We start from the raw sequence: 19,040 nt of genomic DNA on the forward strand, positions 1-19,040 counted from the left end.
CAATAGTAATTTTTTAAGTTTTTTTTTTCTCGCACAATAACTTTTTACTCAAAATTTACAAATTAGAATGAGAAAATGACAAGTTTCCCACCACTTGGCCGTTTCAAGCTTCGCCTGATACAATGCATTTTGTCGCAGGCAATCAGTCAAATCAGGGATTTTATCAAATGCCTAGGCATACAGTCGAAGTTAATTTGACTGTTTGCCTATGCAAAAGTTTGTAAATTTGAGGCGATGAGCTCTCAAGTTTTCAATATCATAAGGAAAATAACTCATCAAATCCACAAACTTCTTCCTTCCTCTTCAAATGCTTCTCATTTATTTAAAAATTAAAATTTTACAAATTCTGTATTTTTCATGATTATTTGCTTAAAATTTTAAGATAAATGTTCGCTCAGCAGCTAAAAATAGTTTAAAATACAACTGCACAGGCGAGGTAGGTTGTCTCATCTAGAATCGATGTATTCAATGGCTTTAAAAGAGTATCAACAGTGTTGCCAACTTGGTGGAATAGCCACTGATGTGACCGTCCATGGGAAAAGCGACTTGGGTCCATGAAAATTGACGAATTCTCTTGTCCTCTTCGTCCTCCACATTTTTACATATCAGTGGCCGCATTTGATCTGCACTCAAAAACTTCTCACCTCAATGGTTTTAAAATAATATTTGGTGTTTACCTCCTACCGATTAAAAGGATTAACTTCTCCTTTTCACTTCTCCTTCTCCTTTTTATTCTGCCCTCTCCTTCTCTCCGCGCGTCCTCCGATCTCTCGTGCATCTTCATCTCCCATTCGTCAGGGGAATATATATCCGAGTCCATCAACCAAGTAGCATTTCTCAACGGAAAAATCGCTATATATTGCGATTTTATCGGCGATAAAATCGCCAGGATCGGCAACATCTGAGTGATTTCCCTCGACCTTATCGCGATAAAACCGCGTTTTCAACCGCTCGACACTTCATCGCGATATTTTCGAAATAAAAATCGCTATAATGGCGATTCAATCTCAATTTTATCGACGAACACTGATCACGATTTTATCGAACCAAAAATTGCGATGTATAGCTATTTAATCGCCATATATCGCAATTTTTAATGCGATAATACCTCGATATATTGCCACCCATATAATCGCGATAACCAACCGATAAAATCGCTATTTATCGCGATCACTGCAACTTGGGAAGGGTATTTTCCCGCGACTTTTTTTGAGGGGGGGGGGGGGGCGATCGATCAATCCTTTTGAAACCCTAGCGTTCCGAGCTTTTCGTTGAGTTTGAAATACCTGAACAGAGATGGAAAGTAACATTTCAAAAAATTTGAAATTTGCTATACTCTGTCCAGCGAGTTATGGCACTTGGCTTATCGGAATGAAAGCCACGATGAAATAGAACTCAATATCCGGACTTTCAGACATAATAATAAAATAACTATGAACTTTCCAGCAAAGAAAATTTTGGGAATGTTGTTTATTTCATCCGGTAATTCATATTTAATAACGTTAAAGAGGGTATTATTAGCTAATAAAAAGAAAATTCTCTCGTCGGCCATGTTTTGATGAGTTGGTGAGCTATTCAATCGTTTGAGTGCTCTACTATACTGCCGTGCTAAGGAAAAACGCCGTATGAGCATTCGAGAGTTGCCAAATTTCCTTCTATAAAATGTTTATTTTTGAGGAAAGCTACGTATATTTCTCTTTGAAATTTTTAGGAGCTTTATAGGTAAAATTGCGAACGAAATTATATGGAAAATTGGAAGAAAAATATTTACAAATTGTATCCAGAATTCGTGTTTTCTTAAAAGAAATTTGGCAACGCCTGATGATTCATATGGCGTTCTTCCTTAGCACGGCAGTATAGAAAAACTCCAGTGGCAAAACGGAAACAAGAAGTGCCTGCCTATCGGCTGAGCGCTTAAAAACAAAAAATGAGAAAAAATATGCAGTGTAAGGCGACAGTTGAATTGAATAAATTTTTTAGTTTGTTAAATTGAAGAAAATTGTGAAACTGAAATAAAGATTAGTGAGCTTTTTACAAACTTTTAAGAAAATTAAAATTTTGAACGTGAGCCAAAAAGGGTCGTTTTCCCCATCGGCCTGCGCCAAAAGGAGCTAGGAGGTCGCAGATGCGCGAGCCGGAAAGGGCCATTTTTTGGTGCTGAAGAGGGTCGAATGCTCCGAAAAGGGAAACTGCCGACGAGGACATGACCCCAGCTCACTTCATTATATGACGACTCCATGTAATCTATGAAATGTTAGTATCACTGACTGATGAAAGCAAGGTGGGGGAAACCAAGGATATCACCACCGTGGTGGATGACGTCATGAACAGAAGTTTTTAAGCGCGATACCTCGCCTGATACTGAACGTATAGAGTTGGTTTTTGGACGGATCTTATTATTTCTAGTTAGTCTACGAGAATCAAGCATCAAAACTTGAGTCTGTGAACAGCACAACTGACCCATCGTAGTTTTGAATTGCAAAATGTAATCCCATAAGGGTGCATAAGTATGTCGAAAACTCAGCTGTTAGAAGAGTGGGTGGTGTGAAGAGAGAGTGAGAAAGGGGGGGGGGTGTGAAAAATTTCAAAATCGATTATCACTGTTTTCAGGCGTGTTTTGATCTTCTGGACTAGAGTACCTGTAAACGAGAAAGTATTGTCATCTCTGTGCCGCTCTCTGATTGGCTCATCAGTTTCAGGCTATCATGCAGATCCAAAATTGGACCAATATAAACAAACCCGACCCAGAGGAACACGGATTATCGGCTGAGAAATGAATGATAATCACACTCAAAGCTTAATTCTCGGCAAAAATATTCATCAAAGTTGGATCCGAATTAAATTCAGGAGTAGGATAAACAAAAATTTCCATCACACCCAAAATCACGTCTAGAACTTTGTAGAACTTGCCCGCCATTTTGTTTACATTGGGCCGAACTAGGAGCGGAGGGGCTGGGGTTTGTTTACATTGGTCCAACTTTGAGGTTTTATGATAGCCGACCAATCAGAGAGCGGCACACTTTTTCTGTAGTAAAACGATTGAGATGGTAATACTCTCCCGTATACTGCCGTGCTAAGGAAAAACGCCGTATGAACATTCTAGAGTTGCCGAATTTCCCCGAATAAAACGTGTATTTTTGAGGAAACTCGTGCATATTTTAAATTGATATTTTTAGATATTTTAGATTAAATTGATAACGAAATTTCTGAAAAATTGGAAGAAAAATATTATCAAACTTTCCGAAAATTCGTGATTTACCGTAGGAAATTTGGCAGCGCCTAAAGGTTCATACGGAGTTTTTCCTAAGCACGGCAGTATACAGTAGAGTCCCTTTATACCCAGAGTTATGACAATTCGATTATCAGCTGACTGGCAGCCGTCCTTGGCTGGCCATGGAAGCCGAAACGAGTGCACCCAAACGAACGATATTGAGGGATAAGGATCAGGAATCCTGCGATGTCTGTCACACAAAAACAACAACATCAACAAAGTGATCAATTAAAAAGAAAATGAGATTGGTTTGTGAATAATTTCTTAATCTATTTTCATTTTGGACCTATGGAAATAACAATTTACTCTTGATAAACCACAATTAGGTAATATTTTCATTATTCTTGTTCACATTCGAGGTACCGCCATCTTGGTGCACTCGTTTCGGCCTCCATGAGCGAGAACCAATCAGAATTGGATTTTTTTTTAGGCCACTTTCAGCCCAATCCTGGCCCAACCAAAAGTGAGTTGTCGTAACTCTGGGTATAAAGGGACTCTAGTATACAGGTACTCTATTCTGGACCCATCCCCAAAATTCTCCAAAAGTTTCATGAAATTTACCATCTCCGTACCTGAGGAGTGTTTTCTTGCAGAATCCGAGCGTAACCTCCGCGACCTCCATGGCCTCCGTGACCTCCGTTGCGTTAGGCTCGGAGAGAGGTAGGCAGTGACACCTGAACCAGCGACAGGAACCCGCCCCGAAGTGGTCACAGGGTTCCAGCTCCTCGTACGCCTCGGACAGGAACCAGGAGTCTTCGCAGATCCTCTTCGTGGAGATCTGGGCTACTTTCCTGCATTGATACGTGCAGAAGGCGTCGCTCCTCCTACCGAAGCAGAACGCCGAGAGGGACTTGACCTCTTTCTGGAACCAATCACAATAGAGTTTTTAGAGAATTTTAGAAAACATGTGCCATACACAGAAAAAAATGGATGCTGCTGACGACAGAACCTTCTGTTCACAGGGCTCCTGCAGTTTCTTTGTTACACTTACAGAATTTTTCTGTTATGAGAACAGAACTTCGGTCGTAGGAACAGAGTACTCTATCCTAATAATGGAAGCTTCTGTGACAGTTACAAAAGAAGTGCAGGAGCCCTGTGAACAGAACTATTTTTTTTCGGTGTAAAGCTTAAATTCGCACCTTGTCTGATGTTTCATGGAGTACCTATCAAAGACCTAAAGACGGAACGCTAGAAGAAAAAATGATGCAAATTCATACAAACTCTCCGATTGGCAAGAGGATTGGCGGCGAAACGGGTACAAGTTTGAAATTCAAATATAAGGCGGGAACTGAATGAATAAAAAACAATTTAAATAGCGGGTAAGTTCACACACAAGACCAAAACATTTCGGCTGAAAATGCAGCCATCCTCAATTGGATAAGATTGAAACCATTTTTATTTTATTCATCCAACTGAGGATGGCTGAAAATTCCGCCGAAACGTTTTGGTCTTGTGTGTGAACTAAAGCCTTATTACCCGCTATTTAAATTGTTTTTATTGTATGTATCTTGTCACGGGCTGCGGAGCATCTATCATATCTCATGAACTGAATAAAATGCTCCGTCTTTACGTCTCTATGCACTTATGTTTACTTTTAACATAAACTTACTAATTATTGTGGAAGAACGCTTGTTTATGCATATTCTTCGCCATCTTGGTGTGATATTGGAATCTGAAGGCTTGCAGTGACATTTTTTGTGTTAGAAGGCTGGCTGCCCTTTTGACCCTAAGAACTCCATATTCAGACATGGCCCTACTCTGCCGAGCTAAGGAAAAACACCGTATGAGCCTTCAGGCGTTGCCAAGTTTCCTCTGGCAAATCACTAATTTTCAGGAAATTTTTTCTGCCAATGTCACAGATAATTTTGTTTGTAATTTGATCTAAAGTCTCTGAAAATTTCAAGGCAAAATATTCATAATTTTCCTGAAAAAATTATTTTATCCATTTTATCCGAGGAAACTTGGCAACTCTCGAATCCTCTTACGGCGTTCTTCTTTACCACGACAGTATCCTTATATAGCTACTCCAGCGTTTCATTCGAGAGATATTATGTACGTACGTTGTACGTATTATGTACTTGAAATCGCAAAATTTGTCGTAGATCTTGAAGTTATTTCACCTGCAGTTTTAAATTATATGTTTTATTTAAATCCGAAGTAGGTCCTCTATCGATCCTAAACGCATAGCTGTCTGATTCTGGCTGTTGTAATAGGAATCCATGTGTCTGAAAAAAGAAGAAAATGATTAATAAATATTTCGTTCCTTGGCTGACAAAGGCGCGTAACTACACATACAGATGAGCCCGTGAAAGCATTAAATTATATGGACAGCAGGGTCCATCTAGAAGTGTAATTACGCCCTTATGCACGGGGGGCGACGATTTGAGACCGTCCAATGGCAAACGAAGCTCTGTGAATTTTAGGATGTGCGGTACGCTAAAAACTTTGCAAATTCCTATAACTTTATTTCACAAGTCAATGGTAATTTTACAGCATCCGCATTACTGCCGGAAGAAAATATAATTTTGTTTCAGTCAAAAATAAACAAATTATTGTTCTGAATTCAGAAAAACTCGTTAATCACTTTAAAACTGAAATTTAAAACGGTGTGATTGAGATTATGACGTTAAAATTAGGGGAAAAGTTGCAACTTTGTAAAACTGGAATTCCTATCTCGCTGTAACCTTGCATTTTACTATGATCTGTGTTATACCGGTTAGAGAAATGTCCTACTTTCACTTCAAAAACTCCCGAAAATTTCGTGGTTTTATTCAAGTCTGCGGTATTAAAGGAGGAGATACATTTTCTTATGACTTCAAATCTTCGTACACTGAGCATAATAAAGAATTGGAATCCAGTGGCGTGGCGTGTTTTGCGATATATCGATTGTTATGCCATTTAAACCTATGGAAAAGGATCGATAAACAGGGTGTTCGCAGCGAACACCTTAATAATCGATTCTTTACCATAGGTTTAAATGGCATAACAATCGATATACCGCAATTCACGCCACGCCTTTGTTGGAATCATAAACCAATCCTCCTCGAAACCACGTCTTTGAACTTCAAGCTTTAGACCAAGTCGAGTCACCATTGTCACCAGTCGAAAACGCCTTCAGTTTCGTGTGATACTTCACTCCTCTCGCCAGATTTAAAATATTTTTAAATGCCTATGGGACACACCTACCGGTTCTGATATCAATACCTCAATGTAGTCGAAAGTCCCTTTTTCCTTCAGCGGTCACACATTGATGTAAGTTAAAATAAAAACTTTGGAGGAGGAACTAAAATTTCAAAGAAGAACTGCGCTTTTGATATACTTTACTCTGGAGAGAACAATTATTGAACTGGATTACTTGTTTAATAAACAACTCATGATGTTAAAGCTAATTAAGCTTCAACCAGATATCGATGGTGAAACTGCAGATATGCGTATATCGGTGTGCGGCGTTGCAGACTTCCTGTCATACTTTATTTTTCATATGGAAAACCACTTAACATCATTTATTGAGCACTTCGGATATTTTTCTTCTCTATGTGAAGAATATTCTGTGAAAATTTCAAGCTACGATGTTGGTTCGGTTTCCTTTTAAAAAATAAAATAGGAGCGGAGATTTTCAAACACCGCAACCGATATACGCATTTTTGCAGTTTCACCATCGAATTGTCTCCGTGGTAACAGAGTTCTATAAATATGTACATACGCATTGTAACGCTATAAAACCGTGTGAATAAAGTCATATCCACAGTATTATTATGAATGTAATTATTATGAAGTTGAATAGTTATTCAATAGTTCTGATTGTTGCTAAATGTAAGCAATACAACAATACATGCCTCTCGCTCATCTGTAAAAGCATCTACCTGCATGACGAAATATATGGCTCGCACATTGTTTCCGAAACGAAGGGTGAAAAACTAAATTTTTGTCATTAGTTGCGCTTACCTCAGAAACGAGAAATGCAAGAAATAAAATTCTAAATGGAGTCATGATGAAAATGAAAAATGTGAAGAGAGAATATGGGTTATGATTTATATTGAATTTCTTACCACACAACCGTGCCCTCTAAGGGCACACATTGTTAATTATCACTAAATGAGTACTGAGCGCAACAAAAAGATAATCTAATCATCGATAAAGAAGAAGGAGTCATGTAAACGCGGTGGGGGGAGGGGGTAGAGGGGGAAAAAGGAAGAAAAGCCGATCGATCCGATAATTGAAACCGAGATTAAAAATTGGACGTATTTCCAATCAAACGGAACTATGCGCCGATTTGAGTTCCTTTTGAGGAATTTAGAATCCCGGATAGCGCGTTCTGTCAAACGGACCTAAGCGCCATGGAAAAGCATTGCGAGTATATTTGTGCAAATTTCAGTGAATTTTTTGCCTATACGAAGCAGATCTCTTAAAATTTCCAAAGGAATCTACACGAACGTTCTCTTGTAAAAAAATAAATAGCCAGTTAAATTTGGCAACAGCCGATGTGGCTTGGTTCATTTCTGCTAAACGCGGTCCATTTAAGAAAGGTAAGAGTCTAAGATTTTCCTTCATTTTCATATTCAATAACGTTTATCATGATTTTTTAACTTTACTAGAAGAGGAAGTGACTTGATTCAAACAGAAATATGCTCAAATTTACCGCAGAGGAGATTTTCCAGAGGAGTGATTGAATCAATAAAGAAAATAATGCTTGGTTAAAGAAGAGATTGTGCTTATGTAAAAAGAAAATTCACTTACATCAACGAGAAACCCGCTTTCATTCAGCGATTTTATTCTTGATTAAATCGCGTCACTTTTTTTTCTATTGAAATTCAAAAGTTATGCTAAACGGCATTAAATACGGATCCTAGGACTTAGTGAGTTTTTTGGAGTACCGCTCTCTTTTAATGCCGTAGTATCTTGATTTATTTTGCGAGGAAAGCTCGCAAAATAGTTGCTTGGAGCGCCGTGGCACTCCGCAGCGCGGCGGGTAACCAGCGTGGCACGCGCATAGGCGCCTACAAACCTAACAAGCAGTTCCAACGCCAAAGCGTCGGAGGGCGCTTCTTTAACACTGCGCATGCGAGGAACGTTTTCATACGGCCAAGCGAGAGTATTGCGGACGGATGATGTATAACAAATTGCCTACGTGAAGGTGGTCCGGCAGCAACATACCCGCCGCTAGTCTCTGGAAAACAATAGAAAATAGTAGTTGCGTACGTTGCCAGCGAGCGCGCTGCGAGCGCATCTGTTTCAGTTACCTAGCATCGAGTCGGGCCTCTAACTTTCTATTCTCTCTGACATAACCTTAAACCTTCAACCCAGAGCCGCAAACAGCTGACGCTTGACGATGCTGCGCCGAGAAAATGAACCAATCACAAAATAGCACAGTAATACGTCACTAAAATGAAGAGATCACGTGACTGTTCTTGATTTTTTCGAATCAATCTGAAACTACAACCTCGAATATGAGGCATTTAAGCATAACGAAGCCCCAAAATAGTTTAACCAGGTAATACGCCCGTGCGAGATTGTTATGCTTAAAAGCAAAACATTTCACGAAAACTTTTACGAATACCAGATGCAGAAAAAAATCCAATTTTCCCGGGTGTACCAGAATGGCGTCATTACCCATAAGGCAAAAGGGCATGTAGTATAGTACATGTTACATCGGGGGAGTCGAACGGTTGGAAAGGGCGCATCTGGTACCCAGAAGCGCCCAACAGGGATACTTCACGCATTGCGCAATGCGTGAGGTATCCCTGTTAGGTTTGTAGGCGCCAGCGTACGTTTTGCGCAATGCGTGAAGTATCCCTGTTAGGTTTGTAGGCGCCAGTTTTCCGTCCGTGCACCTGTTTTTTCTAGTAATTTACGTCCACGCGTTTTTTCGGCAGGGGAGTTTTGGTCCACTTGCCAATTAGGACCCAAAGTTGATCCGTCCACATGTAAATACAAAAGACAATTCGACGGTGGAAGTGCAGAAGTGCGTACCTCGGAAAACACGATTTTCCGGGGGGTAAAAAAAACTGTCTACATTCCTCTTCATTGTTAGTAAAAGGCTAATAATGGACCACTAGACAAGGTACGAATTTCAGCATTCTGATACATGATTCTTAACCAAAATTTCACGTAAAATACGACGCGCATAACGAAAATTACCGAAATCAACTCCTAACTAAGATATTTAATGATTATTGATGCGTGAATTCAAACCACCCGCTCATGAAAACTCAATGCTCTGCGTGATTCACATCGCGCGCTAAACGTTATCATGACAGTCTCTGCGATATAAAAATCTGGCAACCTCAATCTTGAAGCTTTGGTTCAGCTGTAGCAAATTGCTTATAGTTTGAACAACACATGATGGGAAATGAACATTACTCGATTGAGAAGCTTGTTGAAACCGTTGTAGTGCGCGATTTGACTCACGTAGAGCTTTGAGTTTCTTGTGAGCGGGCAGTTCAAATCCCTCGTAACCAATGTGACATAAAAACGTTAATATTTTCGTTTGGAGTTTGTTTCATTAGTTTTCGTTGCGCAAATCGTGCTCTACGTGAAATTCTGGTTAAGAAACATGTATCAGAATGCTTGAATTAGTACCTTGTCTAGTGGTCCATTCTTGAGGATAGCAAGAATAAGATGTTTTTCTAGACTCCATTAGCATTTTGAATAATTTCTTGGACTGTTAGAAAATAAGGCAGGAATGCCAAGATTCTCATTTTTGGCCCTAAAAATCGACACTTCATCACAAAATACGCATTTTTGCAATCAGTGTTTCAAACCTGTTGCTGGCGGATTTGAATCATTTAAAGACTGAAAAAAGAGTTTCACGCTTACAGTTTCTTATCCGACAAGCTTAAGTTTGATCTCATATGGCCAGAACAAACATTGTATGATTGAAAAATGACATTTAATCACGGGATACGCATTTCTGCAATTCGCGTTTAGAACCTGCTCTTGATCATTCCGATCAAGAATAGAGTTTATTCATACTTAAAACTTGTATAGAATCTTTAGTTGATCCAGCACGATGAGTCACCAATAAGTAAATCAGAGAATTGGCTTCCTTGAGTAACTTTTACACCATAGGTAGGTAAAGAAGACAGTGCGGAGTCTCTCTAATACATCGTTTCTGTCTGGACGGTGATGCCGTTGAGCCTGAGCGCGTGGAAACCAGAACGCCTTCAATTTCGTTGCATGCAACACTTATATCCAATAAGCGCGAATAGTCGCATCACTGCAGGCGTGATAAATAATGCGAGGTCAGGTGTCGACTGTCGAGGTGCCGCCCTGCCGTTTTAGTCCGAGTCAAAACACAACATACCAATAGCTGAAGTAAAAAAATGCATTTCTTAGATTGAGACATTAGAAGTCTCTGCTCATAAGTCTTTCTCTATTTAATGTATTTTCCGAGGAAAACACACTATTGCAATCTCCCATGATGTCGGACCCAGATCTGAGACCTCGTGAAGAGCACCCTTCATTTTTAGTGTATTTTCCAAAGGAAATACACTACTGTTTCTTCTAACGATTTATCTGCAAACAAATACCTAACTAATAGGTTTTTTTTCTATTCTTCCACTTTTTTTGTGAATGTAAATTTCACTGTTTCAAAAATATTCACAGAAAATATTAAGGAGACATCTGAGTCGTAATTTTCATTTTAAAGGGTAAAGTATAATTGGAGATTTTTTCACGTTACAATAAAAATACATACTTCTCAGGTTGATGATCAACGCCCAAACATTACGTTCATTTCGAGGACTCGCCTGAACATTAAAGCACCATGCGCCATGTGACAACGTCGCTTTTTAACTCACAATCGGTTTATTTTACGACGGAATTTGAGCACACGATAAATTTTTGGGTTTGGTTGAAAGGATGATTCCTAACTTTGTTTCTGTACCAACTTTCAATGGGCTAGTTGCGCTGGTCACAGAAGCGTGTTTTGATGCTTGATCCTTATATATTAGCCAAAAATAAAAACATCTGTCCAAACTGCAACTTTCTGCGTTCAATATCAACCGAGATATCGCTCATTTACGTAAACAAACCTAAGGAACAGACGGATTCGCGCTTCGAGGAGCTTATTACGAGGTAACGCACTCGACGCGAAGAGATTAGGCGGTCCGGTCAGTCACTTCACTACAGTTTATTTTTAATGTCGTTAAAGTTTCGCGTTTCGCCCTCTGCATCACTGATCAAACTATAAAGAGGAAGAGACCAAGGGTGTCACTGCCGCGATGGATGACGTTAAAACCTGCACTGAAAAAAAAATCTTGGTGTATTTACTATTACTATTATTTATTTATAATTTATTATATTATTTATTATTTACTAAGAAAAGGGTAAAATTACCGAGAATTCAGGGTTCTATTTGATCCCAGTTTTTTCTTGGTAAAATTACCATTTATGGAATTGGTAATTTTACCGAGAAATCTCGGTAAAATTATTGAACTTTCTCGGTAATTTTACTGGACCTTGGTAAAAACGCCAATCTTTTATATCGACTGTGGTAGAATTACCGAGATAAAATGGCAAAGTTACCGGGAATTGATAACCAATAAAAGTGGTATTCTTACCTGAAAAAAAAACAGCAAAAATACCGGTTTTTAGGTAAGCTTATCAGTCTGTCTTGGTAAAATTACCAATAACTGGTAAAAAAAGTGAGATGGTAAAGGTACCAACGGACCTTGGTAAAAACGCCGAGAATTTTTTTTCAGTGTGACATTGCAAAGGGCGATATCTCGGTTAATATTGAACTTAGAACGTTGCAGCGTGGACAGAAGTTTTTATTTTTAGCTTATCTAAATCAAGCGTCGAAGCACGATTCTGTGACCAGTTCCGATTTTAGGGTAAAAAAATAACGAAATTTGGAGGGGAGGGGGGCGAGGGGGTCTGGAGGAGCTTTGCAATGTTGCAAAGATTGTGCAACTTCTTTTGTCTTGGAAGAAAAACCTGATGATCCATTGACAGTTTCTCGCTAAAACCTGTAAATTTAAGACAAAAATTACCATGTAAATTTCATATTCTTTCATGATTTCAGTAATTTTATTGCAAAGGATGGAAATTCACAATCTTAGCATCATTGAATTCCTTCTAATTCCTTTTTGCAAAATGCAATCCAATTATGCAGTACCCTGGCAAAAATTGGCGATTAGAGCTGCGTTTCAAAATACCATAGGAATTCTCATAGCCGGCTAAAGAAGGCTACAGAAAATCATATAGCTGGCTGTAGAATGCGGAGAAAATCATACGGCCGGGCTATACGAAGCGATAAAAAAGTATGCAGCCGGACGATAGTTCCTATCGCCGGGCTTTACACTTTATTGCCTGGCTGTTGCTTTTTTGCCATCGATTATAAAAGGCTATAAGAAATTGTGTAGAAATTCGTGTGCTTTGGAAATCATTAAGTTTGATACGGAGCCACCTTTTCACAAAACACACATTATATTTTCCTTCAATACATTTTTTTTTCAGCAATTAAAATGAGAATAATCCATACAGGATGTGCAAACATTTCAAAATCATGAGTTGAATGACGCTGACTCCGCCAGATTAAATATTAGAGCCTAGCGCAAAGCGGAGCGGTGACGCACTGGCGCCTACAAACCTAACAGGGATACTCTACGCATTGTGCAACGCGTGAAGTATCCCTGTTAGGTTTGTAGGCGCCAACGCGCGTTTTGCGCTGGCTGCCCGCCTGCCACGGCGCTGGAAGCAACTATTTCACACCAGAGGTATTGCACAGTATCATTCGAAACTGAAGGCGCTCTAGGAATGGCAGGCATCCATCAAAAGTACGGAGCTTTCCTCGCAAAATAAATCAAGATACTACGGCCCAAAAAGAGAGCAGTAGTCCAAAAACTCACTAAGTCCTATACGTTTAGCATACACTTTATCGCTTGGCTGTTGTTAAATCGCCATGGCTATAAAAGGCTATAAGAAATTGTGTAGCCGGCTATAGAAGCTATTGGAAATCTTACAGCCGGCTGTAGGTCTATGGTATTTTGGAACACAGATTCTACTGCCAATTTTTACCAGGGTATGCTACAACATAGTGAGCACTCTCTTTAACGATCCTTTCCCTTACGTTTAAACGGCAGATCAATCGATATATCGCAAAGCACGCCACGCCACTGATTTCACCCCTAGACAAACGGTGACACATGGAATGGATGGAAGGAGGGAGGGGAGGGTTGAATGCCCGGAATTCCTACCTGGAAATGAAGGATCGGGTGCATTCGGTTCGTATCAAGTGCCATTGCACCGAGTTGAGCAGGAACCGCGTATCTACCCGCGGATTCCGAGGCAGTTGCGAGGTTCTTACGCCCGAGCTTGGAGTGAGTGATTGTGGTGGCTGGATCTCGGGATTATCTCCGACGGCCAACCAAACCGACCGGCGCACAGTGCGGCAGCCTCACGGACGATGCGGACAAAAATCGGTAAAAGATACTTAAGTAACAAGGTGGAGAAATGGTGCTGGGTCCACACCATTTCGCGGGGAAACAAAGCCAAGAAAATACCAAAAATTAGAATTAGAGTCAAAATTAAATTTTTTACAACTTAAACTTTTACTTTTACTTTTTACTGTTTTACTTTTACAACTTTTATAATACTTAAGTAACTACAACTGAATCGACGTATGCGAAAACGTCCGTTGTCCAGTACAGGGTTTCATAATTCGTCGTTCCTTTCACGAAAGCTTGTAACTTCTCTCCACTGTTGCCAGATTTCCCTCCGAAAATTCCATTTTTGCCAGGAGAATGTTGAGCACCTCGAACTGAAAGTTTCACTTATTTCTCATCTGATCCTCGATGGAAAAAAGGAAAAATTTCGGATACAAGTTGCACGGGTACATGCTTTTAATTTAATTTTTTACATGAGAATGGTTGTGCAGATTTTCGTGCAAATTTCAGGGGATTTTCTCCATAGCACGTAGCAAATTCATTAAAATTGTCAAAGAAATCCACACAGACGTTCCCTCGTAAAAAATTAAATTGCCCGGTTAAATTTGGCAATAGCTGATGTGGCTTGGTTCCTTTCTGTTAAAGGCTGTCCATTTTATGTTCAATTTTTCGGATAGTTCTTCGTGCTAAGATCCAAATTATCTGACCATTTCAAGAGAAAATATTCTTATCTCTCCTCAAAAATGAACATTTCACTGAAGGAAATTTGGCAGGTCTTGCATGTTCATACGGCTTTCTTCCTTAGCACGGCAGTATTGTCATACATGACCGTGTGCATTTCCCATTTGCGTCCGCCGGACCCATAGAGAAAAAAAAGGAGGTGTTTGCATTTTGGGCATCTTGGAATTTTTTTGTGACGGACGGCACAGCGATTTTTATCATCGATTTTCTTGGAAATAGTGAAACTTATGGAAAAAAGTCATCCTATCAAAAGTGCTTGAAATTATATCATGAGTTGATTTACGCAAAAAAATGGGGTATTATGGTCCGTTTTTCATACTTCGAATTCCGGATTTCGCTGGCCAGGTTGCACCGACCTACGTCACAGGGTAAAACAAACCTCAAGGTGCAAACACCTCCTTTTTTCCCTCTATGCTGCCGTGCTAAGGAAAAACGCCGTATGAACCTTCAAGCGTTGCCAAATTTCCTTTGATAAAACACGAATTTCCTGGCGAACTTTTGAATATTTTATCTCCAATTTTTCAGATAATTTTGCTCGTTATTTCACCTTAAGTTCCTGCAAATTTCAAGGAAAAATATTCACAACTTTTCTCAAAATTAAACATTTTATCGAAGGAAATTTGGCAACTGTCAATGTTCATACGGCGTTCTTCCTTAGCACGGCAGTATTGTCATACATGACCGTGTGCATTCCCATTAGCGTCCGCCGGACCCACCGTGCGGTGGCGGGTAGAGGTTTGTTCGGAGGGGGGGGGGTCTAGGGGGGCGGGGAAACGGGGGGAGTGCTTGCTCAGACGGGTTTCTCGCGTGCCGGGCAGAGTTCACCTGGTGTTTGCGTGCATCGTACCTGCAGCCTCCGTCCTCAGCTCGCCGACGACAACTCGCGTGAATTTCCCGTCGCCAAATCTTCCCGTTTTCACAAGTGGATTTTCCTCAAGGATCTCAAAACTCTACCTAAAGATGCACGCCGCAGCTGTACCTTCCCTCCTCCTGGGTTTAGTTCTTGCATTTGCCTCCGCAGCCACCAACCAGGTAAGGATTCGATTTCGATGCTCCAAGTCTGCTGTGCAACGCCAAAACGCCGTAAACGAAAATGTGGGTTGGTTGCTATCTGATAAACTCGATCCTTTAGTCTCGTTACTTTTCAACATTTTTTCAAATTTCCTTCACGCTTCTCTGCCGTGCTAACCAAGAACGCCGTAAATTCATCAAGATTTTCCCGCGTATTTTGGATCTTAACACTTTATACGGTGGAAATCGGATATTACGACATCGCTTATAACGACATTTCGGGCATAACGACCAAATCAGGCCGGTCCTTAGAGGGTCGTTGTATCCGATTTCCACTGTAAAATAAAAACTATTTTACCCATGCACCTCAAATTTTCAGCTTATGTTCTTCACGGTATTTGCGGAAGAATTCTAAAAAAAGTTGTCCCAAGTTACACAAGTTCTTCTGCTATGATACATTGTCTCCAAAAATTTTAAAATGCATTATGCCCGATTTTTCGTTATGCCCGATTTTTCGTTATGCCCGATATGTCGTTATAAGCGATGTCATAATATCCGATTTCCACTGTATAAAGTATTAAGTTCTAAAGAAACGCGGGAAAATCTTGATGGATTTACGGCGTTCTTAATCATCTCTAATCAAGATTAGCACGACAGAAGTGCGTGAAGGAAATTTAAAAAATGTTGAAAAGTAACGAGACCGAATGGACCCAGTTTATCAGAGAGGAATCAACCCACATTCTCGCAAAAATTGAGTTAAGAATGTTTTCGAGTTCCGCTAGCCATAGGTATATTTTCTCCCGCCAAAAACTAAAAGTCGAAAAATAGAAATTAGTTTGTGAAAAGCGGGGTCATAATCTATTTTCTACATCGAGCCTTATGCAGGAATAAAACTTCGAACCTCTTTTTCTCAGTATCGACTTAATGCGGGTTGGTCCTTTCTGATGAGCTCGGTCCAAATCTAGGTATTTTTAATGTAGGTATTGAAACCTCAAAGCCTCTCAAAAGCTAGAGAGTGCGAAATCACGTGACTCCGTTTGCGACGTCGCAGACTTCCTATCATACTTCATGGTTTCCCTGAAAAACTAGACAAAGTAAGTCTAGTAAGTCCTCGAACAATCTCTGATTTTGCCTCTCCGTCAGTAGAATATCCTGTAAACAGTTCAAGCTTTGAAGTTGGCTTATTTCTCTTCTAAAAAATAAAGTAGAGGCGAACGTTCTGAACTTCTGAAACGCCACAAGTGAGATACTTGGATTTACACTATAGGCATCGGTTTGCTTTCGGGAGGGTCACGTGGTGAAACCGGGTTTTTTTTTTTCATTTTCGTGGTGTCGATAGCGAGAAAAACATGGATTTATCAGGGGATGATGAAGTTTTCTGAAAAATCGGGAAATCGATGTCCGGACCGGGTATTAATTCTCTCTTACAATGCCCAGGACTGAAAACACCGCGCGTTTATCGAAGAAAGTCTCAAGGAATCGATGCGATCAGTGATTCGATGGACGTCATATTTTGTGTCAAAAGGACATGAGATATATCGCATAGGTACCATTTTTCAGCTACTCGTCATTTTTCTCGAATTTTGAGATCGCAATTCTGTTGTCAGGAGACTGAAGAACTCACTTATCAATTTTGACAACAAAATTCAACGTAATATAGAATATAGGCGTGGTTTATTCAGAGGGAAAATCTCGGATTCGAGTGCAGTTTCGATATCAGTATCGAATGCGATAGTTTTCTTCTAAAAAAAACCACGCCTTTATTAAGTTGAATTTTTCGTCAAAATTGGTGAAGTTTTAAATTACGGAAAATTACCATTTTTCCAAATTGTCATTCTCGCCACGAGGGTGGGCATTTTAGCGAAAAAAGCGAATTGCAAAAATTGCAAGCCTTTTTTTGCAATTTTAGCAAATATTTACTTTCTCGCTCCCATAGGGTAGAGAGGAAGTATTGTCATCCTCCAAAAAAAAAAAAAAAAAAAAGTTGAAATTTCATCATTTCTAGACGTTTTAAGGTCCCAGGAGTAAAAATAACCATACTTGGAAAAATGTGTGTCCGTCCGTCCGGCGTCCCCCAAATCTGTCTACAGCGATATCTCAGAATCTATCTGTTCGATTTCATTCAAAATTGGCACAGGACACCATATCTATGGTCTCCTTATGCACGTCCAACGATTTTGAGGTACGCTAAAATTTGGGGGGGCTACGCTCAATTGTCCATTTTTAGCAAAATCACACGGAAAGCTCATTTTGAAAGACTGTAAATTTTGAAAAATGTCTTTAATTCTTTAACAATGGGCATCAAGCACATCACCTGGGTCATTAATTTAAGTTCCAAAAAGATCTTTGGACTAAACTCAAAATTCAAGAGATTACGAGGCCCAAAAGTAGGCACTTTGCTCCGCGAAACAGCTCATTTTCAAGGACTGTAAATTTTAAAAAAAATAAAAAAAATAAAAAAAAATGCCTTCAATTCTTCGAAAGTTGGCATAAGAGCACCACCTGGTTCATTAATTTAAGTTCCTACGAGGTCTTTGGACTAAACTAAAAATTGAAGGGTTACGCGTCATATAGCGAGGAGAGCACTTCGGTCACACGGAGAGCTCATGGACTGTAGATTTTGAAAAAATGCCTTTAATTCTTTGAAAGTTGGCTCAAAAGCACCATCTGAGTCATTAATTTAAGTTCCTAAAGGATTCATGGACTAATCTCATAATTGCAGAGGGGCCGATAGGAAACGCTCAATTCTCTGATAAATGAGTCGGAGCGCTTCTAGATAATAGCAGCAAACGCTTTGAGTCAGGTGAAACCTAGGAATTCAAATGCATTATATAATGCATCATATACTATTTCCAAAATTACTCCGTAGGTAATCACAAAGCAAAATTAGACAACTAATTAGATACATACTCACATTACAAAGGTACTATGATACTATGAATCATCAAGCTAACGCCAAGAACTGACACTTAGATCTTTATTAAAAACTAATATGTTTGTTGTTAATGAATTTAGAATCCCGGCAGATTCCATCTTTTGCGGTTCCTTTTTACGAGGTACTAAGCACAAATATAATGTAATAATTCGGCACAAATATGACTGATTTAATGCTTGTTAATGAAGGGTTATAATTCAAGGAGGATAAAAAATGGTGGTCGCATTTCGTACCCTCTGGACGTCACTTCGATGACTTGGTGAGTATCGGGTACATGAGCTGGCCGAGGCGGGGGGCCGACTCAACCTCGATTGCACGCATAACCCGTACCCTCCTGACGTCACAAAGCTTCAAGATGCAGCCAAAATCGAAATGCGACCACCATTTTTATCCGCTTGGTTATAATTGTTATAACGTGACGTTTGTTGACTTGTCTCTGGTTGACGTGTGTCGATGGCGCTCTCTATTGTTTTCGCTTTGAGTTACGGGGATACGCGGTAAGGAGATGGCGCTCCTGGCGGGCGTGTCGTGAACCTTCCAGCAGGTAGATTCGCCCGCCAAATTTAAAATTTGGGAGATGCTAAGCGAAAACCGTTTAGTTTTAAGACTATTTGAACATCGAATAGTCATTCTACCCATTCAAGTAGATATTTGATGGCTTTTGACCGTGCTTAAGGAGAGATTATAATATAAA

The 19,040-nt window shown here is 39.8% G+C and overlaps 2 protein-coding genes and 1 long non-coding RNA gene across 8 annotated transcripts in view; 2 read left to right on the forward strand and 1 right to left on the reverse strand.

Annotated features, from left to right (window-relative positions):
* LOC109030082 (uncharacterized) overlaps positions 1-7,439 on the reverse strand; it is a 47,654-nt gene extending 40,215 nt beyond the window's left edge. The window contains exons 1-4 of one of the 5 annotated variants that reach the window (XM_072305021.1): positions 7,217-7,377; positions 5,392-5,496; positions 3,844-4,133; positions 290-623 (exon numbers count right to left, since the gene is read on the reverse strand). In XM_072305021.1, the coding sequence (XP_072161122.1) occupies positions 599-623; positions 3,844-4,133; positions 5,392-5,496; positions 7,217-7,261 (465 nt within the window). In that variant the 5' untranslated portion in view covers positions 7,262-7,377 and the 3' untranslated portion in view covers positions 290-598. Of the gene's footprint in view, positions 1-289; positions 624-1,217; positions 1,914-3,843; positions 4,134-5,391; positions 5,497-7,216 lie in introns of those variants that run through there. The other 4 variants (XM_072305020.1, XM_019040890.2, XM_072305018.1 and 1 more) reach the window with 4 other exon arrangements.
* On the forward strand, positions 7,436-13,821 carry LOC109044651 (uncharacterized). Its single transcript, XR_002010307.2, has 2 exons — positions 7,436-7,797; positions 13,357-13,821. It is a non-coding gene; the product is annotated as an uncharacterized lncRNA (long non-coding RNA).
* Positions 13,822-15,204: 1,383 nt separating this feature from the next.
* The window catches only part of LOC109029888 (GILT-like protein 1), a 78,444-nt gene continuing 74,608 nt past the window's right edge, over positions 15,205-19,040 (forward strand). The window contains exon 1 of one of the 2 annotated variants that reach the window (XM_072305295.1): positions 15,205-15,432. In XM_072305295.1, coding sequence (XP_072161396.1) covers positions 15,361-15,432 — 72 coding nt within the window. In that variant the 5' untranslated portion in view covers positions 15,205-15,360. The remainder of the gene's footprint in view (positions 15,433-19,040) is intronic. The other variant, XM_019040595.2, reaches the window with a different exon arrangement.

This window comes from Bemisia tabaci, chromosome 10 (genome assembly GCF_918797505.1).
Source record: "Bemisia tabaci chromosome 10, PGI_BMITA_v3".
NCBI classification, from domain to species: Eukaryota; Metazoa; Arthropoda; class Insecta; order Hemiptera; family Aleyrodidae; genus Bemisia; species Bemisia tabaci.